Source organism: Brassica napus, chromosome C3 (genome assembly GCF_020379485.1).
Source record: "Brassica napus cultivar Da-Ae chromosome C3, Da-Ae, whole genome shotgun sequence".
NCBI classification, from domain to species: domain Eukaryota; kingdom Viridiplantae; phylum Streptophyta; class Magnoliopsida; order Brassicales; family Brassicaceae; genus Brassica; species Brassica napus.
In genome coordinates this window covers 70,753,771-70,778,682 of record NC_063446.1, presented here as the reverse complement: position 1 = coordinate 70,778,682, position 24,912 = coordinate 70,753,771, and the positions used below count along the sequence as shown (strand labels likewise).

General features: G+C 33.3%; 5 protein-coding genes and 2 non-coding genes across 7 annotated transcripts; 4 read left to right on the top strand and 3 right to left on the bottom strand.

The window, feature by feature from the left end:
- The first annotated feature begins 2,667 nt into the window (after positions 1-2,667).
- LOC106383411 (branched-chain-amino-acid aminotransferase 6-like) lies at positions 2,668-3,678 on the top strand. Its single transcript, XM_048749969.1, has 5 exons — positions 2,668-2,736; positions 2,846-2,977; positions 3,064-3,159; positions 3,236-3,352; positions 3,598-3,678. Exons 1-5 carry the CDS (start codon positions 2,668-2,670, stop codon positions 3,676-3,678), a joined length of 495 nt encoding a protein of 164 aa, XP_048605926.1.
- A 307-nt stretch (positions 3,679-3,985) lies between these two features.
- Positions 3,986-4,065, bottom strand: TRNAL-UAG. Its single transcript has one exon. It is a non-coding gene; the product is annotated as a tRNA-Leu (tRNA).
- A 4,592-nt stretch (positions 4,066-8,657) lies between these two features.
- LOC106385095 (putative branched-chain-amino-acid aminotransferase 7) lies at positions 8,658-11,592 on the top strand. Its single transcript, XM_013825052.3, has 9 exons — positions 8,658-8,869; positions 9,031-9,208; positions 9,422-9,598; positions 9,686-9,817; positions 10,624-10,719; positions 10,827-10,943; positions 11,040-11,135; positions 11,227-11,339; positions 11,453-11,592. Exons 1-9 carry the CDS (start codon positions 8,664-8,666, stop codon positions 11,577-11,579), a joined length of 1,242 nt encoding a protein of 413 aa, XP_013680506.2. The 5' UTR covers positions 8,658-8,663; the 3' UTR covers positions 11,580-11,592.
- A 346-nt stretch (positions 11,593-11,938) lies between these two features.
- On the bottom strand, positions 11,939-12,018 carry TRNAL-UAG. The gene has a single exon. It is a non-coding gene; the product is annotated as a tRNA-Leu (tRNA).
- A 2,540-nt stretch (positions 12,019-14,558) lies between these two features.
- On the top strand, positions 14,559-15,750 carry LOC106383412. The gene is made up of 4 exons (XM_013823520.1): positions 14,559-14,570; positions 14,657-14,872; positions 14,932-15,166; positions 15,278-15,750. Exons 1-4 carry the CDS (start codon positions 14,559-14,561, stop codon positions 15,748-15,750), a joined length of 936 nt encoding a protein of 311 aa, XP_013678974.1.
- Positions 15,751-20,458: 4,708 nt separating this feature from the next.
- BNAC03G68430D lies at positions 20,459-22,114 on the top strand. Its single transcript, XM_013825610.3, has 4 exons — positions 20,459-21,026; positions 21,194-21,417; positions 21,511-21,618; positions 21,848-22,114. Exons 1-4 carry the CDS (start codon positions 20,837-20,839, stop codon positions 21,968-21,970), a joined length of 645 nt encoding a protein of 214 aa, XP_013681064.1. The 5' UTR covers positions 20,459-20,836; the 3' UTR covers positions 21,971-22,114.
- Positions 22,115-22,328: 214 nt separating this feature from the next.
- Positions 22,329-24,589, bottom strand: LOC106385711 (tubulin alpha-2 chain). Its single transcript, XM_013825609.3, has 4 exons — positions 24,326-24,589; positions 23,647-23,881; positions 23,200-23,570; positions 22,329-23,135 (listed from the first exon to the last, which is right to left on the bottom strand). Exons 1-4 carry the CDS (start codon positions 24,416-24,418, stop codon positions 22,482-22,484), a joined length of 1,353 nt encoding a protein of 450 aa, XP_013681063.1. The 5' UTR covers positions 24,419-24,589; the 3' UTR covers positions 22,329-22,481.
- Positions 24,590-24,912: the final 323 nt, after the last annotated feature.

The window sequence follows — 24,912 nt, the reverse complement described above, 5'->3', positions numbered from 1 at the left end:
CAGAGTTCATACATCTTGATGATAAAAAAATGGTTAACACTTTTTTTGGTTAAATCTCTATGAAATATTAAATATCATAAAAAAAAAAAATATTTGACTTTGACTTTGAAGTTGCTAAACGGTAGAAATTTAAGTTTTTTTCTTTCAGTTGTTATATGAAATTAAAATACTGATTCTCATTTAATATTTTTTTATCATTTCACGTTATTGTATAAAAAGACAGATATAAGAATTTGTTATTTATATTGGGTAACCTAGTACACATTATTACACCACAAACACCAACAAATTATTAATACTTTAATTCTTTTCATTTATAAAGTGCAGTATTATTATAAATATTATTTGAGTTTCAACGTAGATAAAAAATCAGGGACGACGGCAAGGATAAGCGCATCGGCATTGCATATGTCCTTTGCCTGTATCAATGCAACTACCTTGCCCATTTTTCCTATTTTTGGCACATCGGGATTTACATTGGTTGAGATCACATTTTCCAGCTTTGTCTGGGTAATTTTCAACACAAGTTTCTGGGATTATTGGTCCTCCCTTCTGAGCAGTCGCCATTACTCCTGTTTTTAAAAATTAAAACATAACTTTAGTTTTTATATTTGGAATAGGAAATTATTTTATTTTTATTTTGAATAAAATATGTTTGTGTCTTTTTTATATTTGTAGACTAATTTGAAAGTCTAAACATTTTTGTTCTTAATCATTATTTATTCTTGGAAATTAGTAAAGTCAGTATTACATTATAGACATACAATTTATATAAGTATATTAAATAATACGACATCAAAATAAATTTATTTTAGAACAATTATATAATATATTAGTAAAGTTGTAAATGTAAATACAAACCAAGTAGAAGAATTGTGAGCATGATGAGACCAATAAGCGAAGATCGAAAATAATTTTTCATCTTAGATAATGAACTAATGATGTTTTAAAATTTAGAAAGACAGAGAAGTATATTAATAGATGAATCACAAATTGAAATATATCTAAATTAAGCTATGTGTCTTTTAAAATTCCGAAATAAAAGGATCAAGTTTGACCCACAAAAATTCACAGTTTCTAGTTTATTTATTTATTTAATAGATAAAAAGTTTGACTCAATTATTTTTAATTTTATTTAAAAGATTCCTGATATACATAAAAATCAAATTCTATTAAGTCACAAATTCAGAATTTATATAATACATAGTTAGAAAAGAAACTGAAAGATAAATGAGAAATGGTAATTTGGTCTAATAAAGTAGAAATACATTTTTAAAATGAAATAAAAAAGAGTTAGTTACCTTTATTTACATTTTTAACTATATTACATATATGAGTGACACATAAGATAAGTCATGCACATAAACAAATTCAATACATATATGAAGGCTGGGTTTAGCCTTATGGTCGGAGGCATCTTGGATCGACCGCTAGACTATGCCAGTTTCGTATTAGCATTAAGGTCATGCTATTTTAGAATCATCCTTAAAGATGTGCGGATTTTATCCTGATCTGTTAGCTCTACTGGTAAACACTTATGTTGTTTTTAACCTTATGGCCGGAGGCATTTTGGATCGACCACTAGAAGATGCCAGTTTCTAGGCCAGGAAATTTTTTCCGATAGCCGAACCCGACCCAAAAAATCATAACCGAAATAGCAAAATACCCGGTCGGATTTTGTATTGAACAAGTTTGGATATCCAAACCCGATCGGATGTATCCAAAACCCGAAGTACTACCCAAACTCATCCGAACATATATATACTTTAATCTAAACAACATCTTTCTCCAATCTGTAATGACCGGTTTTCCTTAACCAATTTTGATTTAGTTAATAGTATATAAAATCAGTACCAAACCCCTATTTTCCTAACCTAAACGTGTGCACGTACATGTATACATATATGAATATGTATCTCCTTCATATTAACAGGTGATAAACACGACAGAGAAACTCATGAATAAACTCTCAAACAGTTAAAATACAGAGAAACTTTTGAATAAACTCTGTTTTATTTTGTTTTTATTTTGTCAATGTTAAAACGTTGTAAGGGCAATGCTTATTCTCCAGATGAACAACATACTTTATCGTTTCATCTTTAACCTCTAACCCACACCGATCTACTTGGTAAACTTTAAGCTTCATTTCCGCTTCAAACCTGGATACCAAATTCGTCACTACTCTTGGTGTAACTAGATGTTCATGTTTTGCAGCAGTTTATCGGCGTTCAAAAAAATAGTTCATGAATGTCAGTTTAATTTTCTCAAGGGGGAAGATTAATGGCATCTCAAGAGGCATCCTCAACAATTATCTATGAATAGTAGGTTTATAGATTTTTTCGTTATTTAAAAAGAATTATTAATAAAAAAACATAAAATAGAAATACTGATAACGATAATTACATAATAATTTTAGTTTATTAAGAATATCAATGTAAATGATGACCGTGAGTTTACTCATAAAAAACTGATTTTTTAAATAATATTATAGAGACGAGAGTTTGAGAGAATAAGTTTAAGGTATTGGTTTGGCTTTGCATGGATTCTTTGAAGGTCTTACGGCTTACAGGACGAGAGACGGTCGGATTAGGCTTTTTTTTTCGGATTAGGCTTTTCTGACCTGACCAAAACGCTCTTCGTATGCAAAATGGTTCGGAGAGGCTTTGTATGACACCAGCTTCTCTGGAGCAATTTGTTGAAGCAGTCAAGAAAACTGTCCTTGCCAACGACAAAAGGGTAAGGATTTGCGGACTAATGTTTCTTTTTGCAGTATGGTTCTTGATTATAATTTGCTCTAATCAATAGAAGTTCTCCAAACGGTGTTATCTTTTTTATTGGGTTGAAGGTTCCTCCCCCGGGTAAAGGAGCTTTGTATATAAGACCTCTGCATCTAGGTAGTGGTGCTATTCTTGGAGTAGCTCCAGCACCTGAGTACACGTTCCTCATTTACGTGTCTCCCGTTGGAGATTATCGTAAGGTGAGTATGTGTGTTCCTCATTTTTGGATACATAACTCTGCTAAAAAGACTATTTTCAAGATTGAAATGGTTGTCTGTGTGTTTAGGTGAGCTTAGGCGTGAACATGAAAGTTGATCATAACTATCACCTAGCCCATTCAGGTGGAGCGGGTGGTGTCAAGAGCTGCACGAACTGTTCTCCAGTAAGTAAAGAGATACCATAAATACATAATACATGGCAACAAGTTCACTGATTTCTTCTTGGATAAATTTTGAAAGATTGTGAAATCATTGGTAGAAGCAAGGTCTTCAGGTTTCTCTGATGTCTTGTTTCTAGATGCGGTAACTGGCAGAAACATCGAAGAGGCGTCTACATTTAACATCTTCATTGTCAAGGTTCATTCAGTATCCATCACACATACAACAGAAAGTCTCAATCATTATTAGTAATCAATCATTTTTAGGGGAACAATGTTTCTACTCCACCAACTTGAGGAACCATTTTACCAGGAGACGCAAGAAAAAGGATAAGCGAGCTAGCTCGTGATATTGGTTACCAGGTTCCAACATTCAGTTCACTTAATCATGTAATATTGTATAGACATTTTTGATGAAATCAAGATTCAAGAAATGTTTGACAGGTCCAAGAACGAGATGTTACTGTGGATGAGTTATTAGAGGCAGAAGAAGTGTTATGCACGGGCACTGCAGTGGTCGTTTAAGCTGTTGAAATCGTGACCTTCCATGACAAAAAGTGAGTGATTAATACCAAGACCATTTCATCAAATACAGGACAGGAGAAGAGGCATTGTCTACGAAGCTTCATTCAATGCTGATGCAAATTATCTTTTCTCTTTGTGTTTTCTTTTATGAGACTTGCAATGAAGAACCTCTTAACCATACAATAGGCAGAGTTGGTCACAGTTTGAAGGTCCTATACGACATCGTTCAATTAGGAAGACAAAGGTCGTAACTGTTTGAATAAAAAGCGAAGGATGCATTTAATATTAAAATTGCAAAAAAAAGTTTTGACAGCTGTGGGATTTGAACCCACGCCCTTTCGGACCAGAGCCTAAATCTGGCGCCTTAGACCACTCGGCCAAACTGTCATTTTTGACTATCAATTCTTGATCTGCATTAATCTCATTTTCGCGCACACAACTTGATAAAAGACTTCGATTAATTGCTTCGCTTGCACTAACAGTCTTTCAGTAGCTATGTTATTTTCAGGAATTAAAAAAAACGTTAGTTTCAGGATGAACTTGTATATTGTCCTCACCAGGCTGGTCCGTCTTGCTGGACTTTTGTTTACCAAAGAGATATCATGGGGTTTTTAGCCACATCGCCGACTCTAAAATTATAAAGTTATAAGCAATTTAATAAAGGAAAAAGTTTGTCATGTTTAGCCATATATATATATATATATATATATATATATATATATACTAGGGTAAACTCAAATAAAAGAAAAATTGTATAAAATTATTTTAAACTAAAAGCTGTGTTCATAAGTTTTTAAAATAAATTTAACTATTCATTTTAAATTATATAATTGGCTAATTATTATAAAATTGTAAAAATATTCTTACACATTTTTGGAAAAAAAAAACTACTGATTTTCACGATTTTAAAAAATATCTTATTCACTATAACTAAAAATATTTAAAAATAAATAAAATGAAAGTGTTACTCTTTATACGTATACATTTTTTGAGAAAGGGTATACATATACATTTTTTTGAGAAAGAGTATATTTCTAGAATTGGACATCTGTCGTGTCTTTTTTTTTCACAGACATGTGTCATGTCTTTAAATAAACTTTTATTCCTTCTGTTCTATAGCTTTTTATTTCTGACATTTATATGTTTTTATTATATTAATTAATTTCCAAAATTATTATTTATTGAATAAGGTTTTTATCGAGCTCAAGTTAATATTATTTATTTTTACAATAATATTATTTTTATTTATTATATTGTTTTGTTTTAATTACTTTTCTAAAAAAGTTTGATTAGTTATTAATATTTTGTCATGTTTTTTTGTTAATTTTCTGAGATAAGATTCACTTTTTGTGTGGGTTTGATAAAATATGTAAATATAATATTATAAATGTATTTTTTAGTATTAGTATTTCAAAATTTCTTCACTTATTTTAATATTTTAATATTTTAAATGTATTATGCATTTCTAAATGAATTATTATTTGTTGATAGAAAAATTGATGTCAACCATTTGGTTAAATTAAAACGCCTGATAATAATGAACATTTATGGATTATTAAATATTTTGTTAATAGATTTGATTTAAATTATAACAGAATTAAAATACTGTTAAATTTATTAAAAACTTATTATTGTGAATCAGTCATGCATTAATTTTGTAGAAAGTCTCTTGATGAGATGGCAGTTTAAAATTATATATTAAACCATACATTAACAATCCACATTTCACTATCAATTCCATTATTTTGATATTACATTAATATTTTGTTAAATTAAAGGAAATACGTACTACTTAACTTAAAAAGAAAACGTATTTCAATTATTTATTTGTTAGGAAAAAAATATGTATACACATCACATCTCATCCTCTCTTCTCTCTCGTTTCAGTCACAATATACTCACCCGACAAAACATGTTCGTTTCACCAGGTCAAGCTTCTTTCTGCTTTTTCTTTCCGGAACGCATTTTCGTTTGTGATTCTCGAGCTTTCTCGGTTTTTCATTTTCCGAGATTTTGGTCGGTGATGGTGATTAATAAGCTGAAGAGCAGATGAAACATCACCATAAGCCGTATCCGACGGTGACATTAACGTCCTCGAACTCTACTACGTCACTACACACAGAGCAAAGAACCGAGCTTGACACGTCCGTATAGATTCAAGTTCCTAAGTCGGTGCGGCGAGCACAAGGAAGGAGGCTGCCATTCCTGGTCTGGTTATTTGCGAAGATTCTAATGATTAAAAGGGAGAAGTGATGAATTTCACAGAATCCAATACCCTTATTTATAGATCTAAACTCATTAATTGGAAGAAAGAAGAGGTGGTTTAAATAAGACGTAGTGGGAGGAATGGTTCATCAGCGTTTAATAAAAAATTTAATAAGATTGATTGAATTCGAATGACAGCTGTTACGCCATTGGGGCTTCAGAGGCGGTTAAATGAATATAGATGTCAAGACGACGGAGTTCCTACAAAGATCTGGAAGACCTTGACGAAACCCAAATAAGCCCAATAATAGAAATCGTGAAAACCCAAATAATCCAAACGAAAGCAACAATAAGAGACATGTGTTGGCTCCTCCTTCTCTTATTTTCAAGTGGCAAGAGGAGAAGAGAATAAAGCTCTATTTTATATTAATAGATATATATATATATATATTTAGCATATTTTACTCTATATGCATAATATTCCATCTGAATAAATATACAATTTTGAATTTTCTGAACTCCAAACGTACACTACATAGACACCTTGAATTTGTGGACCCGCCTCTATAGCATATGGTCTTAAAATAGTAAGATATTAGTAATATACTAGTACTAATGTACTATCGCTTCTAGATTATATTTAGTTTTAAACAGATTCGACTTTGCCAAAATAAAATTAATTCTTTAAAAGTTGCATGTGAGGGACAGACGATTCTACGTACTATGTATTTCTATATAAACAATAGACCCGCTTGTGTTTGGTTAAAAGGAATGGCCACTATTTAGACAGATTTTTGGAAGTCTTATATGCAAATTCTATTACTCAATATGTATCTCTCTTCTATTTGTATTGTTTTGAAAAATTGGGTTATTTTAAGTTCTCTCTTTATCATATGCATGTTGAGTATATTGCATTTTTAAGGCAGAGTTGTATATTATGAGCAAATGAATCAATATTTGTACAATTTCCTAAACTCCTTAACCTGTAAATAGACACCTAGTATGTGCTGTTTGGCCTTCAAGACAGGCCACTTTAATCATTTGGTCTTAAAATAGTACGAAATTAGGTAACGTCCCATTTTCATATCTTATAATATTTAGTTTTTTAAAAAATCGTAGACTTTGATACATAAAATCTATACAAGTTGCATGCGATGGACATATTTTTCTAGTAAGTATACATAAACTAAGACTGGCGTTTTGGTTAAAAACGACTGAACGGTCGTGATTGGCGATTGATTAAAATGTAAACTTGTGTGTACAGTTGCATGTCTCTTGAGAGCATTTGGAACCAATTCTCTCAGTTTCTCAAACAGTGCCAACTTGACATTTTCATATTAAGAAATAATTATAATACATTATCCTCTTATTAATTACATCTATTTAACTAATATTATATGAGATAAATAAAATTATTTATAAGACCAATGTATTTTGTAATTAATATTAAATTTTATAATAATTATAATTTTTACTGAAATTTTTAAAATAACACTTTTTATTTAACAAGAAAAAGTGTCAAAATGATACTCTTACGAAATAGAGGAAATACATGTTTCGAGTTAATTCCTCCAGAAAAAATGTCAAAATGATACTCTTACGAAACATAGGAAGTATATGTTTCGAGTTAATCCCTCGTATTAGAATATATAAATATTGATAAAACTACTATATTTTATTTAGAATAATATATAAATATTGTTAAAATGGTGCAGCTACTGTTTAATCACATTATGATATAGTTTTAAATGAATTTTTTCATTTTTCTATGATAAAAATCTGTTGTATTTGATAAATCTATATATCCCAATGCTACAAACGTGTGTTTACAAACACATTTACTTATATTGGCTTCATCGATTAATTTTTCTTAATAATGTTTCATAGCATCTTAATAATTTTTCATAGCCTACATTACATAGAATCGGAAGCGGTTATACATAAGCAAAATTGTATGAAAATGCGAAAATGAGATGTTCTTTTTTTATTAAAAAAAAAGAAACCAAAATTGTGTGAAAGATATATATATATATATATATATATATATATTCAATAGTAAAAATATAAGATAATAATATTATAAAACTCATCAATAATAATTATATGATTCCAAAGAAAAAATACAAACTATTATATTCGTTTTTAATAATTTATAGAAAAATAATCGAATTGTAATATATTGTGAAAAACTAAAAAAATATTTTTTTTAGGAATCAACTAATCATATTAATCGTTTTTGATATCTCACAAATGATTAATACAATCTCTGAATCTATATATGTAAAATTCTTATAAAATAAATTATTATGCACAATAGTAATTTATACTATGAGTTTTAGTATTTATATATTATTTTATATCTGATATGTAAAATAAGAAACATATAAAACATGATTTGATTTTTTTTTTGTTTTTGGGTTTTTGAAATGGAAAAACAAGTTTCAGTCCGGAAGCATAAGCTTCCAACGTCTTGATAAGATGGTTTTCTTGAAACATTTTGGAATCCAGATCACGAAAGTTTCCATAAGTTTCTCATTTCGATTTCGAAGTGAAGTTTTTGTGCTATGAATTTTTTTTTTTTTTAATTGATTACAAGCGTGTATTATCAATTCAGGCATTTGTGTACACAATAATTACAGGCGCGCGTGTGTTTTCGTATACTCCGCGGAAAGCACATGCCTCTTCCTTCACCTATTGCTTCTAATCTAGCCCTTGACCGTAAGCTTTTTGTTTGTCAACTATAAATCTTTTAGTCTTTAAAAATATTTTTAAAATGACGGATGGAATTTGTGTACCAAACAAGCGAATGGGATTCCAAGGGTTTGTTTGTTATTATCCCTATAAAAAAACAAGTGTTAACTGTTAAGTCATTCTCAAAGAACATCAACCCTCCAAAGCTGGGAACCCCTTCTTGCTCTCTTTGTCTTCATCTATCCAAAATGGCTCCTTCTGTGCCCCATTCTTCATCAGTACCTCTTCTCACAAGGTTCGAAGCTATCATCATCTTTTTTATAAAACTGAATTCTTTTATATTTCACAGAACCTTTCTTTAGTCAAAAGAGTCCTGATTTGAGGTTCCCATGTTCATCTAACATCCCCTTTTCTAGTTATTGAAAACTCCTTTTTCTGTGGCATGCATTAATACAGTGAAGCAAATGAAAAATATGCGAACGTGAACTGGGAAGAGCTTGGATTCTCTCTGATCCCAACAGATTATATGTATATGTCGAAATGCAAACAAGGAGAGAGCTTTTCAGAAGGAGAGATTGTTCCTTATGGGGACATTCCAATTAGCCCTTGTGCTGGGATTCTCAACTATGGCCAGGTTTTTGTTCTCCCTCAATAAATAATTAAATATAAGAAGTAAACCCTTTAATCAAAGTTAAAACTTTCGTTTTCACATATTTTCCTTATGAACTCGGTTATGTTCATTTTTATCTTATTAAATTCTTCTATAAGCAAAACATTGTAGTGTTAGTGTTCACATAATAGTCTTGAGAGAAATCATTTAACTTGATTGGCTTTGTGTAATTTGTAGGGACTATTTGAAGGGCTCAAGGCTTACAGGACTGAAGACGGACGGATCACACTCTTCCGGCCTGACCAAAACGCTTTTCGTATGCAAACTGGTGCAGACAGGCTTTGTATGACATCTCCTTCTTCCGACCAGTTCGTCCAAGCAGTTAAGAAAACTGTGCTTGCCAACAAGAAATGGGTAACTAAGCTCTCTATTTCCATAAAACCACTTGTTAATATTGATCTTTATATGTAGCTAAAGTGTTTTACGGTTTTTGGGCTATAGGTTCCTCCTCCTGGTAAAGGATCTTTGTATATTAGGCCTCTACTCATAGGTACTGGTGCTGTCCTTGGAATAGCTTCAGCACCTGAATATACATTCCTCATGTACGCATCTCCTGTTGGAAATTACCATACGGTGAGGCTTTTTGTTATTCAAATACTCTGTGTAGCAAACTCCCTCTAACAACTGATCGAATAAATGTTGATCAGTTCTAACAGCTAAATGTTTATCGAATATATGTAAATCTTCTCTCTGTTCCATCTTTATGAATGTTTTAGAAAAAAAATTGTTTAAAAAAGATACATGTTTAATATTTTTAATGCATTTTCAGTCAATTAATAATCATTAATTGTAAACTTTAAAAAAAATTGCATTTACTAAATTCTTTTTGGTTTAGAATTATAGGAAATATATAATAAAATAACATGAATTTAATACTCAAACGTAATATATTTTATTAATATGTGTGAAAAATCTAAAATATACATCATTTTGAAACAAAAATAATATTTTGCAAGAGAATTCAACCCAACTCATTTTGAAAATATAACATTTTTCTATTATAGAAAAACACATTGGAGTCAACACCCATCTTTATTTTAGAGGACCTCTATTATAGAAGAAAAAATAGAAATGAATTGGTAAATAGTGTAAGGAACAAAAATGGACTCTAAACATCGATAAAGTTATTCTTTTTGTGGAACCATATGCACTATAGGGAGTGCCGGCTCTTGCCATGTGCACAAGACACATTTGCACAGAGTCCACCAAAAATTAAGATAAATTTAGTTAGAATTTAAGGTCCAAATTTGTAGAATTAGGGTTCTATTTTGCAAATTACTCTTCTGAAAAGTTAGAACTTGCACAAGGCCCACTCAAAAATTAAGCCGGGCCTGACTATAGGCTATAGCACTTACAAACTGAGACTGTTAACTTTGTAGGCAAGCTCAGGCTTGAACCTTATAGTTGATCATACGTATCGCCGTGCCCATACTGGTGGAACTGGCGGTGTGAAGAGCTGCACAAATTATTCTCCAGTAAGAAACATCAGAAATAAATACATAAGGCGCCAAGTTATTAATGGAGTGATTTTTTTATTTTCCTCTTTACATATCTAATCAGTTTTCTTTTCTTGCTGAAAAAGGTTGTGAAACCTTTGTTCGAAGCAAAATCATCAGGTTTCTCTGATATCTTGTTCCTGGACGCAGCAACTGGCAGAAACATTGAAGAGGTTTCTACATGTAATATCTTCATTACCAAGGTAAAGAACATTCAAAACTAATATATATATATATAAGTTCCCAACCTTTAGATTATACTTGTGCATAAGCTCATTAGTAATCAACGGTTTTTATAGGGAAATATTGTCTCTACTCCACCAACTTCAGGAACCATTTTACCAGGAATCACAAGGAAAAGCATAAGCGAACTAGCACGTGATATCGGCTACCAGGTTCCAACTCTCTATATATATTATATATAATACACTATCAAGTATTCGCGTATTCAAGATTCATGGATTGTTATTTCAAAATGTACCACAGGTTCAAGAACGTGATGTTTCAGTGGAGGAGCTATTAGAGGCAGAAGAAGTTTTCTGCACAGGGACTGCAATGGTCGTCAAAGCTGTTGAAACCGTGACCTTTCATGACAAGAAGTAAATAGTTTTTGATGATATAACTTACAATACCCTTTCATTAGTTCTTCAATCTTTCCAACTCTAGGGTTACTTAATGTTTGATTTTTGTTCATATCTATTTTTGACCGCAGGATAAAATACAGGACAGGAGAAGAAGCATTATCTACCAAGCTTCACTTGATGTTAACCAATATTCAGATGGGCATTGTTGAAGATAAGAAGAGTTGGATGGTGGAGATCAATGGTTGTGATGAATAGATTATCTTGCTAATAAAAAAAAGGTGAAGACAAAGAAAATCAAAATTAAAGAATAAAGAATAAAGAAATCAATCAAAAACAATGAAAAATATTTAAAAGGAATAAAATTGTAACATTGTTGTTCGAAAAAATATTAGTCTATATATATAGAGTTCTTGTTTTAAGATTTTGAAACATTCAATGAGCTGTTACAAAAAAAAAAAAAAAACATTCAATGAGGAAATAACATAGGCCGTAATAAAAGTTTTAAAGTACCTTGTTTTTCATATATCGATGTGTAATTAGGTTTGACTTGAGTGATGTGCAAGAAATCAGTGGTTTGGTCACTAACGACGATCAACACAAAAATCAAAATGTTATGACAGCTGTGGTATTTGAACCCACGCCCTTTCGGACCAGAGCCTAAATCTGGCGCCTTAGACCACTCGGCCAAACTATCATTTAACGATTAATGACTAGTAGTTAATAATTATATTCTTAGTATAGTGTCTATTTCCCTATCTTCAGTTAATTTAAGTTTAGTTGCAAATGTTTTCAATATATATCTACAATTTCAAAACAAATTTAGCATGTGACTCAAAATTACCTCTCACCGATGCTTATAGCCCCAACATTACACCACAATTATTATCTGAATTATATTTCAATAGAAGAATTAAACTAGTTAGTAAAATAAAACTTTTTTAATTAGTAAAATATAACGATAATAATGGATAAACAACATGTTTTATAAGTTTATTGGGATTGTTTTAGTATTTGCCTTTTCCAGATCTCCCTTTACTCGACGATGATTTAAACATATTCAATTCTGGACTTATTGATGAATGTATCTAAGTTTGGCCAATTCAACATTGAGAAGATAGCCCCAAGCATAAACCTAACACGCCCATCTTTCCATATCATGCATATTGATTTTGGAGAATATTGTTTTGAGGCGTCTATGAATAGAGAGAAGTTTCCTGAAAAAGGTAATTAGCTATAATGTTATCCACATATACTTGTTGGATTTAAAGCTGATTATGCTTGTTTCAAACGCCAAATCAAGTCGTATAGGACTCCGTTTATATGTAGGGTGGTAGAATAATGGATGTGTCACATTCTTTACATTTATATTTTTCATTTGAATTATGTCATTTTTCACCTCCTAAGGTATTTTATGAACCAACAAGAAAGAAAGAAGAGAAAGAAGGTGTAGATGATATTTCCAGAGAGATTCTGATGTAGTTCGTGATGTACATCAGAAGGTATGTCAAGACGTATGTCAAGATGTACGACAGGACGTCGAGTGAAGAAGTTGCTTACAAGAGATTGTCTAAGGTGATTGCGTGTGTAAGTTGAGATTGGAAAAAGAAAGAGAATATCTTTTTTTTTTTGACAACGGAAAGAAAAATATCTTGTTGAAGACAAATGACTTTTTCCATTAAACAATGAGGCTTTGATTGGAGAAAAAGTGTTACTTGGAGAGGAATAAGAAGTTTTTTTATATGGGAATGGAAGTTCATTAAGGTGTATTTAATGAACTTGGAGAGCAAGTCTACGGTTTATATATAAGGAGGGATGTGCCCTTATGAGAAAAACAGCACCCAAAGATTAAAGTGAGAGAAAGTTTCATTGTGTTCTTGGTGAGTGTTTGACGGAGTGTCTGACGTAGTGTCTGGCGGAGTGTTCCGTTGTACTTGGTGTTGTGACGTTGGTGCTGGCGTTACGTGTAGTGGAGTTGTCCGTTGTGGTGTGGTGATCAATATGTACGTTAGTGTTGGCGTGCTCGTTGGTATCCTTGGTGTGCGTAAAGTTCTGACGTACTCAGTGACGTACTTGGGTGAAGTACTTGGTGACGTACCTTCAGAGACTTGGAGGTTGAAGCCTAGAATCAGGGGGAGTTTGGCTCAAGGTTGGTTAACATTGAAGAGTTCATGTTATAGAAGAGAGCGGTGATTCAAGAGGGTTGTGCTTGTATTACGCGTTTGCGAATTGGTTGTAATTTGCTTTCTCATTCTAGTGAATTCGAATACTGGACAAGGTCTCGGGGAATAGGAAACGAACCTCGTTAACAAACTCTGTGTGTCATTTACTTACTGCTATATATCTCTGACTCATCAACACTTACAAGTGGTATCAGAGCGGGGCTCGATAGAGTTAACGACTAGTTTCGAGTATATCAGGGTGAGTGACAGAGACTGCGTCAGGAAGTACGACAGAGTTTGGAAACCCGTCTTGATGGAGGGATACCGAGGCTTGATTCATCTAATTATGGATATTGGAAGTTCCGTATGCAAGCCTTCATTAGTGGTCTTGATGAAGAGTGTTGGAGTATAATTGAGAATGGTTGGAGTCCTCATGTGATACTTGATGATGAGAAGGTTGAAGTTCTTAAGCCGATAGAGAAGTGGACTGCTGCAGAGAAGAAGGCTTCAAGCTTCAATTCTAAGGTGAAGACAGCGATCTACAATGCTATTGATGCGAGCTACTTCAAGCTGATTTCTCAATGTGTGTCAGCTCATAAGGTGTGGAAGACATTGGAGAACATGTTTGAGACTTCAAGTGTCAAGCGAACCAAGCTGGATATGTTAGCATCTAGATTTGAAAATCTAAGGATGGATGAAGAAGAAATTGTGGCTCAGTTTAGTGCCAAGTTGTGTGACATATCTAATGAGTGCTTTGCGCTTGGGAAGCAGTTCAAGGACAAGAAGCTGGTGAAGAAATTGAAGAGGTCGCTGCTAGTGAAGTTTGAGTCAAAGATTTTTGTTGTAGAAGTAGCTCATAATCTGGATGAAATGGCTTTTGATGAGTTTGTTGGGATTCTCCAAGCCTTTGAGTTGAGCAAGCTGTATGGAGATAAAGATAAGAAGAAGGATAAGGATAAGGAGACGGAAGATCCTATTGGTGTTGTTTTTAAAGTCTCACCTTCTGAAGATTCTATGGCGATGCTGTCAAGAAATCTTGCTGAGTATCTGAAGCAACAGTGAGACATAAGAGACAATGGAAAAAGAGGTGGTTCGAGAAGATCACCATCAAAGCTACGATGCTATGAGTGCAATGGGATTGGACATGCTCGGTTGGAATGTCCAAATTTGCAGAGGCACGATAAGAAGAGGAATAATAAGAGTGACTCTGATACTGATTCAGATCATGGTGAGAATCTGAAGAACTTTATGGCGTTTACAACCTTGGGTTCTGTGAAGAAGTCTGCGGTGGAATCTGTGTCATCGTCTGTGTCATCATCTGTGTCAGGGTCTACACGTGGAGATGATGATGCTGCTGGAAGTGAGGATGATGCTAAGGGTTTCGATCTGGCTAAAAAGTATGAGACATTGTATGCACAATGGTTGAGGATAATTCTATTTTGGCTAAGGAGAAAGTCAAGCTAGAGGCTCAGATTGGTGAAGCTTTGAAACATGCTTCAGTGAAAGAAGAAGAAGAAGCAAGACAAGCTAGAGTTCAACTTGAAGAAACTCAGAAAGGTCTGAGGATGCTTAATACTGGTACAGATCAGTTGGATCATCTTCTCAGCATTGGGCAAAGTGATCGGTGTGGTCTCGGGTTCAAGGGTAAATCTTCTAAAGGTGAATGTGTTTTTGTGTCTACTGGTACAACAGAGAACGTAGCGAGAGAACGTAGCGACATATGCTACAAAACCAGCTGTTAAGAGTTCAAGAGGAACTGTAACAGATGGTAAAGCTGCTACTGATGATGTGAAGGTTGCGACTGCTACTGCGACTGCAATAAAGGCTTCTACTGTGACTGTCCAAGGACTGGTGAAGTAACTGCTGCAAGGGCTGCGACAGCGACTGCTGCAAGGGCTGCGACAGCGACTGCTGCAAGGGGTGCAACTGCTACAAGGAAAACTCTAGAAGTGCAGAGTGCACCTCGACGAGCTTGTGTTCCTGTTTGTCATCATTGTGGAGTTCGTGGTCATATTAGGCCAAGGTGTTTCAAGCTGTTGAGGGAGAAACATCAGATGAAGCAAACATATGGTATGAGGTTTCATAATCCAGTATGTTATTGTGAAGCTGAAGGTCATGTTCAGTGTGGTGGGCTTAATTCTGGTCATAAAGCTAATCATGGAGGGATAAGGCTCATGGATACGTGGTCTGGAAGATCTGGTCATTATGGAGATGGTGGAATGAGTTTCTATCCTCAGTATGGAGGATGGCGATCATCTTCATATTAGTTTTTGACCATGATGTGACTCAAAGGGGAAGATTGAAGATGCTGCTTCATGCATGAGTTGTTGAGTTCACATATGCATAATAAAAAAGGGGGAGATTGTAGATGATATTTCCAGAGAGGTTCAGATGTAGTTCGTGATGTACATCAGAAGGTGTGTCAAGACGCGTGTCAAGACATACGGCAGGACGTCGAGTGGAGAAGTTGCTTACAAGGAGATTGTCTAAGGTGATTGCGTGTGTAAGTGGAGATTGGAAAAGGAAAGAGAATATCTTGTTGAAGACAAATGACGTTTTCCATTAAGCAAAGAGACTTTGCTTGGAGAAGAAGTGTTACTTGGAGAGAAATAGAAAGTTTCCTTATATGGGAATGGAAGTTCATTAAGGTGCATTTAATAAACTTGGAGAGCAAGTCTGCGGTTTATATATAAGGAGGGACGTGCCCTTATGAGAAAAACAGCACCCAAAGATTAAAGCGAGAGAAAGTTTCATTGTGTTCTTGGTGAGTGTCTGACGGAGTGTCTGACGTAGTGTCTGACGAAGTGTTCTGTTGTACTTGGTGTTGTGACGTTGGTGCTGGCGTTACGTGTTGCGGAGTTGTCCGTTGTGGTGTGGTGATCAATCTGTACGCTGGTGTTGGCGTGCTCGTTGGTATCCGTGCGTTAGGTTCTGACGTACTCGGTGACGTACTTGGGTGAAGTACTTGGTGACGTACCTTCAGAGACTTGGAGGTTGAAGCCTAGACTCTGGGGGAGTTTAGCTCAAGGTTGGTTAACCTTGAAGAGTTCATGTTATAGAAGAGAGCGGTGATTCAAGAGGGTTGTGCTTGTATTACGCGTTTGCGAATTGGTTGTAATTTGCTTTCTCATTCTAGTGAATTCGAATAATGGACAATGTCCCGGAAAATAGGAAACATACCTCGTTAACAAACTCCGTTTGTCATTTACTTACTGCTATATATCTCTGACTCATCCGCACTATAGAAGGAACCTCTTATGTATTATATAAATTTATCGAAACATTGATATTATTGTTCAAGAAATACATTCATCATTCAAAAAGATCTTTTATGGAGTATTGAATTTCTTGTTTGACTCCTAACTTAAAATATCATAAAATAAATTTTAAATTTTAAAAGTTTGTGTTGTTTCTTTAGTTTAGAAAATATGTATCATTTAATTAAGTATGTTTTTAAAATATTTTTTCTTATTTTTAAAGAGAATCCTCCTACATATTAAATGATAAGTCACTTAATTGACTTTCACTTATGTGTGGATCACTAGTGAAGTTTCAGAAAATTGTTATAATATGATTGGTCGAAGATTTTTAATTTTAATTTATTTAAGTTAGATCCAATGTTTTTAAACCCGACCCGGACACTGAACCGGATGACTTATCGGGTTATTGGGTCACTGGATCGACTACGGGTTAATAAATAAATTAATTTTATTATATAATAATATATCAGTTATTTAAATAAAAATATAGAAACTAAATTTTAATATTTTCTAAAAAATTTTAAAATATAAAATAATAGTTTGGATATGTATATATTTTATGTTTAAAAACATTTAGAAAATATTTAAATTTAGTTTTTATATTTTCATTTTCATTTGACATACAAAATGTCAAAAAATAGTATAGTATAGACTACTTAAAATTTTCTCGAATAAGGTAAGATTTATGACATCTAAAACAATCAAGACATAAAATTTATAAATATTTAAATGTCTAATATGAATAATAAATTAAATTTCATATGCAAAATAAACAAAAATTAAAATATCATTGTAATAAATTGTCAATAACGTAAATAAACTAACATCAAATCACATCAACTAATTTTGGTTCTCTCTATCATCGTTCACTTCATTTTTTTCATGTAGCATAGTGAGATTTTCATCAAAATCTAAATATCACAAATATAAAACTGAAAAGGGAAAACCTAACTTTTTTTTGTGAGCACCTAATTCTTAATTGGAAATTTAGAATAATCTAAAAACATAATTAAAAACTAAAAAAAGAAGTAAAATTTATTTATTGGTTCTACCGGTGGTTCAACCGGTATCGGGTTCCGAGTTTTACTAGGTTTTTGCAGGGTTTTGCAGGTTTCTAAATATTGGGTTTTTCACAAAACCCAAACCGAATTTTTTCTGGGTCACCGGGTTTACCGGTTCAACCGCGGGTCCGGGTTGGGTTTCAAAACATTGGTTAGATCTAAAATTGATGATAAGTTTATAAGCAATAAATATCACTTACCAAATAATCTATAGAATATTGCAGATAATAACTTATGGTAACTAACTATTGAAATTATAGAAAGATTAATAATGTTTGATTAATTAGTTTTTAATATTCATAAAATATATAATATAATGAACAAATATTTTATATAAAATAAGTAAAATAGTTTTCTATTTTACATAATGAATTATATTCGTATATAATTTTATGATAACTATTAAAATCTTTCAAAGCTACAAATGCTTTATAAATTAATAATAATGTTTTTTGAAAAAAATATATATTGATCATATTTTATGATATCAATTTTATTAAGTTTGAAATTATTTATAAAAGCATATATATCATTTATAAAAATAAAAAATCCTCATCCTCCTATATCCTCCTACATATTAAATGATAAGTCACTTAATTGACTTCCGCTTATGTGTCGATCACTGGTGAAGTTTCAGAAAATTGTTATAATTTGATTAGTCGATGATTTTTAATTTTAATTTACTTTAGTTAGATCTAAAATTAATGATAAGTTTATAAGCAATAAATATCACTTACCAAATCATCTATAGAATATTGCAGATAATAACTTATGGTAACTAACTATTGAAATTATAAAAAGATTAATAATGTTTGATTAATTATTTTTTAATATTGATAAAATATATAATATAATGAACAAATAGTTTGTATAAAATAAGTACAATAGTTTTATATTTTACATAATGAATTATGTTCGTATATAATTTTATAGTAACTATTAAAAAATTTTAAAGTCTATAAATGCTTTATAAATTATTGATACTGTTTTTTGAAAGAATCAAAAATATTAACATATTCTATGAAATCAATTTTCGCAATTTTAAAAACTTTATAAAAGCATATATATTATTTATATAAATAAAGTTCCTCCTATATATTAATTGAGATGTCAATTAAATAAACGATTTTAAACATATTTATATCAATAATAATTATAATTGAAAACATTGATATATATGTCAAAATAATTGAAAACTTGTTATTTCGATGTAATAAATTTATTGAATCTCACATTGATATATATATATCAAAATAATTACATCACATTATTAAAAATTAGATATGTTTTTCTGATATATATTTAATTAAAATAGGTTTTTATAACAGTAAATTTATAGTGTACAATAAAATCATATATTGCAGATGAATTAAGCTAAACCTAATAATATTTCTTATACTCACTCACTATATATATATATTAAAACTGTGTTCAATGAATGCAAAAATAGTCAAATATATAGTTTTAAATTTTTTTAATTATTTTCAATGAAAAATGTTGATAGTATAATTGAGTTCTTTCACAAATGATGAAATTTCTTTTATTTTTTAAAACAAAAAAATTATATGGTAAGTCGTTTAAAATAATAATAATAATAAATTAATTTATTTCATATAATATAAAATCGAAAAAATCAGAACATTAGATTATTTCTTTTACAATGTATGAAACAAAGTTCTAACAAATTTTATAAAATAGAAACTTGTTATTTCGATGTAATAAATTCATTGAATCTCACATTGATATATATATGTCAAAATAATTACATCACATTATTAAAAATTAGATATGATTTTTCTGATATATAATTAAAATAAGTTTGTATTACAGTAAATTTATGAAAATGAAAATAATACATTTAAAAGATCTAAAATGTAATTACTTTTAATGATAATCTTAGTCAAACGAATCAATGTTTGATAAGATAGTATGTTGATTGAAGAGAATTTAACCAATTCTGAGTTTTATGGTAAACACTAAATATAAAATGTGTGAGAAAAGTAATTTGTGATTTGACAAAATTATGAAAACTTTGTAATTTTGTATCATTTTTTTTTGCATCTACGTAATTTTGCATCTATATATGTAAAACAACGTGGTAGACAAAAAAAATAAAATGTTATGAAATAATTTTTTGTTCATTAATCTTTAGCTTTTTATTAATTATGTCATAAAAAGACTTTTGGAAACTTAGGAATATATAGAATTATAACTATATCTCAAAACTCTCCTAAGTATATAATATTAAGACTTTTAATTTTCAAACTATTTAAATTTAAAAAGTTACTTTTAATAGTTATAATTATTATTTAAAATTAAAAAATTATAAATATATGTATAATTTTTATACGATTATACCCGTGAAATCGTGGACAACCACCTAGTACAAGTTTATTTACCTGTGATATACTAGTATACATTAGCTAGTATTAACTAAAACTTATTGTTTAAGCTTTTATCCTTTAGCAATTTTGACTTAAAAGGAGAGTACAAGGATAAATTTCGAAATCTTGTGTTGTTTGTTGGTGGAATCTTTAATAAACGTACCCGAAAGTGACAGTATGTATTATTGAAACAAACATGTGATAGATGGTACATTACACATTGGCATCAACTAAATAAATATGAATGATTTTTCTCTTCGATTTTTGGAATTTTGGTGACCAAATAATTCGGAGAAAAAGGACGAAACATAAACGAGACGTGAAGTCTCGCGTTACGTTACCAACCTCGTTGCGGCAATTTAGCAGCCACACACCACACATGAGTCATGACACACACCGAGAGTTTCGGTGCATTTTAGCAAAGCGCAGAGTGCTTGTGCTAAAATACGCAGCGATAGATAAAGGTGATAACTTTCACCCCCTCTCTCTCACCACCCACCACTTGCTATGAATATTCCGACACATTTTTTCCATTTTGTCCGAGAAAAAATCGAATCTCTCCCGTCTGAATTTGTGTAAGCTTCTCTTGAACATGATCCTTTCCGGGAACTGAAGAGATAATCGAGTAGTAAAAGAAAAAAACGAAAGATGGCTTCGTCTCTGGAGATTGTTAGACTTTGTGCCTCTCCTGTGTCGATTTCCCGCCGCAAATCTCCAGTAAAATTGGAATCTAGAAAAAGGGTTTTCAGATTAGCAGATTCTCGAAGTTTGCATCGTCTTGGTCGATGTGTTAGGGTTCATTCATCTGCTCTTAACAATGGAGATAACCAGTCAAAAGGTCATCTCTTTCTTCTCTGTGACTATGTAGAGTTGGTTTTGATTCTAAGATTGGAGTTTTTGTGGTTGATTAGCTCTTTAATCTGTGCTTTAGTATCATAACTGTGTTCATTGAATCTGGAGTTTGATATTGTCTTTTTGTTGTTGCTGATGTTGATGTTTTTGTAGGTGAAGAACCACCAGAATCTTTATTTATGAAAGAGTTGAAGAGAAGAGGTATGACTCCTACTTCGTTGCTTCAAGACTATGAAGTAGATGTTGACGAGATCAAAACCGGTGGTAAAGACACTAGAAACAGCTCTAGGACGACTGCAACTACTACTCCAGCCTTCGACCAAAGCTTGTTAAACCAGAGAGAGAGATCCTTGGCTTTAAACAGCGAAGGGCTCGAGGTCAGAGATATAGGCATTTACTAGCTCCTTCTCATAATAACTGTCAGAGATTGTGTTTAGTTGGGATCCTTTTCGTTGATTTGTTGTGTGCAGGGATTGATTCCACGTGCTAGGATCTTGCTGACGATTGGAGGGACTTTCTTCTTGGGTTTTTGGCCCTTGATAGTCTTAACTCTTGGCGCCTTCTCTGCTCTTTACCTTGTAAGTTGATAAGGTTCTTTTCTTCATTATCCTTGAATTAACGATTGCAATGAAGAAGAAGAAGAACTAGTGATCAGACATTGTGGAGATTATTAGTCTCTTTAATTCTCCCAAACAACTAACTGCTTCTGTCTTCCCCATTGTGTCAATGAGTTTTATGGTGTTTTTTTGTAAGTTCTTGTCTCAACTTATGGACTGATTGTGTTGTTTTGTTTGAAAATTGCAAAAGTACTTTGGAGCAGATTTCATTCATGATGGAAGCAGAACTCCGGTTTCACCACCACCTTACATCGATCCATATACTCTGCTGGAGGATGAGAGGATCTCTGGGATCAATTCTCGTCTTAATTAGCACCACAACGTGTTCTCTCCGCTCCACCCAAGTAGTAGTTAAATATATTGTTGCACTAAGTATATATATCTCTGTTCCTTACGGTTGTAAAAAATAATAATTTTACTTCTGTATTATTGCACCTTTTTAAAAGGGTTCACCTCATTGTAGAAAAAGTGCCAAACTTTCTCATGAAATCATAACCATAAAAAACATGGCAAACAACTAGACAAACTATTAAATCAAATATATTTTCATAGTGAATAAAATTAGACTTCAAGTTTTAGATTCTTTATGTTGTTTTTTGAGCCTAAGATATTTATACCGAGATCGCAGCTAAACTAGATACTGTAGACAGTAATAAGAAACAGAAGGAGAATTAAAAACACAAATAGAGATGGGTAGTAATAACCATAATAGGATTCAAACAACAAGAGACCAATATGAGAAAACGCAAACCAAAAGACTCGTCACGAGAGTGTTTCGAGCGCAAACACAGAGGATAACAGAAAACCACACGAACCAATCTTTCTCAGTACTCCTCGCCCTCATCATCCTCATCGTCACCACCTTCAGCCCCAACCTCCTCATAATCCTTCTCCAAAGCAGCAAGATCCTCACGAGCCTCAGAGAACTCTCCCTCTTCCATACCCTCACCCACATACCAGTGAACAAAAGCACGCTTGGCGTACATCAGATCAAACTTGTGATCAATCCTCGAGAAGACCTCAGCAACACTCGTCGAGTTGGAGATCATACAAACAGCTCTCTGCACTTTCGCAAGATCACCTCCCGGAACAACAGTCGGTGGCTGGTAGTTGATACCGCACTTGAACCCAGTCGGGCACCAGTCAACGAACTGGATCGTGCGCTTGGTCTTGATGGTTCCGACAGCTGCGTTCACGTCTTTGGGGACCACATCACCACGGTACATCAGACAGCAAGCCATGTATTTACCGTGACGTGGGTCACACTTGGCCATCATGGAAGCTGGCTCGAAGGCGCTGTTGGTGATCTCAGCGACTGAGAGCTGCTCGTGGAAGGCTTTCTCAGCGGAGATGACTGGAGCGTATGAGGAAAGCATGAAGTGGATTCTTGGGTATGGGACCAAATTGGTTTGGAACTCGGTAACATCCACGTTCAAAGCACCATCGAACCTCAAAGAAGCAGTCAAGGATGAGATCACCTGAAACGAAACCACATCAGTAATCAATTATTATAATTAGTGTTAAAAGAGTTGTTTGTTATACCTGAGAGACAAGACGGTTGAGGTTGGTGTAAGTTGGCCTCTCAATGCTCAGGGAACGTCTGCAGATGTCATAGATAGCTTCATTGTCGAGGAGGATGGAGACATCAGTGTGCTCCAAGAGCGAGTGAGTGGAGAGGACACTGTTGTAAGGCTCAACGACAGATGTAGAGACCTGGGGAGAAGGGTAAACAGTGAAACCAAGCTTGGACTTTTTCCCATAGTCCACAGAGAGCCTCTCCAGGAGAAGAGACCCAAGACCAGACCCAGTTCCTCCACCAACAGCGTTGAAGACAAGGAAGCCTTGGAGACCAGTACAGTTATCAGCGAGCTTTCTGATACGGTCCAAGCAGAGATCAACAATCTCCTTCCCAACTGAAGCAAATATTACAATTAGTAAACAGTAGAGAGAGAGAGAGATAACAAAAGGGGTGGATGAGTGTAAATTAACTGGTGTAATGTCCACGGGCGAAGTTGTTGGCAGCGTCTTCTTTACCGCTGATGAGCTGCTCAGGGTGGAAGAGCTGGCGGTAAGTACCGGTTCTGACCTCGTCGATCACAGTGGGCTCAAGATCGACGAAGACTGCACGAGGGACGTGTTTCCCTGCGCCGGTTTCACTGAAGAAGGTGTTGAAAGCATCGTCACCTCCGCCAACGGTCTTGTCACTCGGCATCTGTCCATCAGGCTGTACCAATCCAGATTCCAAAAACAACACACATCAGTAAGTAAACACATACAAAAGGTAAACGGGATCCATAACGCAAACAACATTTTACAAATCGAGAACGAATCAACCGATCAGAATCTCAAATCAGCCACAGCGATTGTACAGGATATAGAAATCAAGCACAGATCTAAACAATTAGGTCGAACACTAAGCGTACTCACGTCAGATCTAAGGACACCAAACCGATCGCAAACAACGTTTTACAACTCGGAAACAAATCAATAGCGAAGCAATCGTTGCAATCAAGCACAGATCTAAACCACGATATATATATATATAATAAAGCTCTCGTTCAAGCATAGGTCTAAGCGATTAGGTCGAACAGATCTACGGATTCCGAAGAGCAATATAAACACGTCAGATCAGATCTAAAGGAGGGGGAGGGAGAGGGAAGAAGCGAACCTGAATGCCATGTTCGAGGCAGTAAAGCTCCCAACAGGCGTTTCCGACCTGGATACCAGCTTGACCGATGTGGATCGAGATGCACTCCCTCATTTTCGTTTAGAGATCTGAGGAAAAAGCCTTAGATTCGATGAAGAAGAAGATGAAATCGGAGGGCGTGTATGAAGACGCTCTCCTTGGAATAGATCTGGTTAATTGATTTCTAAGCCTCAACGGATGATGTTGTATTTATAAATGGAAACCATCCATGTTTAGGGTAACGGCTCGTATGGGACACGTGTGGCGATATAAATGGGTAACTGCTAACCACGGTTAGATGACAGGGTGCTGTTGCGTATTTTCTAATTTCGAATTTTGGCCCGCTTTAGGTTGTTTGGGATAATGACCGTTTCTCTCTCTCATTTTGAAATTCAAAATCTCTCTCTCATTCGAAATGACGGATATATTTTTTGTTTATTTATTTCAACATTTCAAAAATTTAACTTTTATATATGTGTTTTCAATAAGTTAAATTTAATAGAACGTTTGCAACTATACTGAATTATTATATTTTTACATTGAAATCGAGGCTTATGTTATCATAGATA

Coding starts and splice junctions, on each gene's coding strand:
- LOC106383411 (XM_048749969.1), top strand. CDS start 2,668: ATGACACCAGCTTCTCTGGAGCAATTTGTTGAAGCAGTCAAGAAAACT. Junction 2,978..3,063: donor CCGTTGGAGATTATCGTAAG/GTGAGTATGTGT, acceptor CTGTGTGTTTAG/GTGAGCTTAGGCGTGAACAT. Junction 3,160..3,235: donor GCTGCACGAACTGTTCTCCA/GTAAGTAAAGAG, acceptor AAATTTTGAAAG/ATTGTGAAATCATTGGTAGA.
- LOC106385095 (XM_013825052.3), top strand. CDS start 8,664: ATGGAATTTGTGTACCAAACAAGCGAATGGGATTCCAAGGGTTTGTTT. Junction 9,209..9,421: donor GGATTCTCAACTATGGCCAG/GTTTTTGTTCTC, acceptor TGTAATTTGTAG/GGACTATTTGAAGGGCTCAA. Junction 11,340..11,452: donor GTGACCTTTCATGACAAGAA/GTAAATAGTTTT, acceptor TTTTGACCGCAG/GATAAAATACAGGACAGGAG.
- LOC106383412 (XM_013823520.1), top strand. Junction 14,873..14,931: donor ATGCTAAGGGTTTCGATCTG/GCTAAAAAGTAT, acceptor ATTTTGGCTAAG/GAGAAAGTCAAGCTAGAGGC. Junction 15,167..15,277: donor ATGTGTTTTTGTGTCTACTG/GTACAACAGAGA, acceptor GATGATGTGAAG/GTTGCGACTGCTACTGCGAC.
- BNAC03G68430D (XM_013825610.3), top strand. CDS start 20,837: ATGGCTTCGTCTCTGGAGATTGTTAGACTTTGTGCCTCTCCTGTGTCG. Junction 21,027..21,193: donor TGGAGATAACCAGTCAAAAG/GTCATCTCTTTC, acceptor ATGTTTTTGTAG/GTGAAGAACCACCAGAATCT. Junction 21,619..21,847: donor CCTTCTCTGCTCTTTACCTT/GTAAGTTGATAA, acceptor AAATTGCAAAAG/TACTTTGGAGCAGATTTCAT.
- LOC106385711 (XM_013825609.3), bottom strand. CDS start 24,418: ATGAGGGAGTGCATCTCGATCCACATCGGTCAAGCTGGTATCCAGGTC. Junction 23,882..24,325: donor GCCTCGAACATGGCATTCAG/GTTCGCTTCTTC, acceptor GGATTGGTACAG/CCTGATGGACAGATGCCGAG. Junction 23,571..23,646: donor CGCCCGTGGACATTACACCA/GTTAATTTACAC, acceptor TATTTGCTTCAG/TTGGGAAGGAGATTGTTGAT.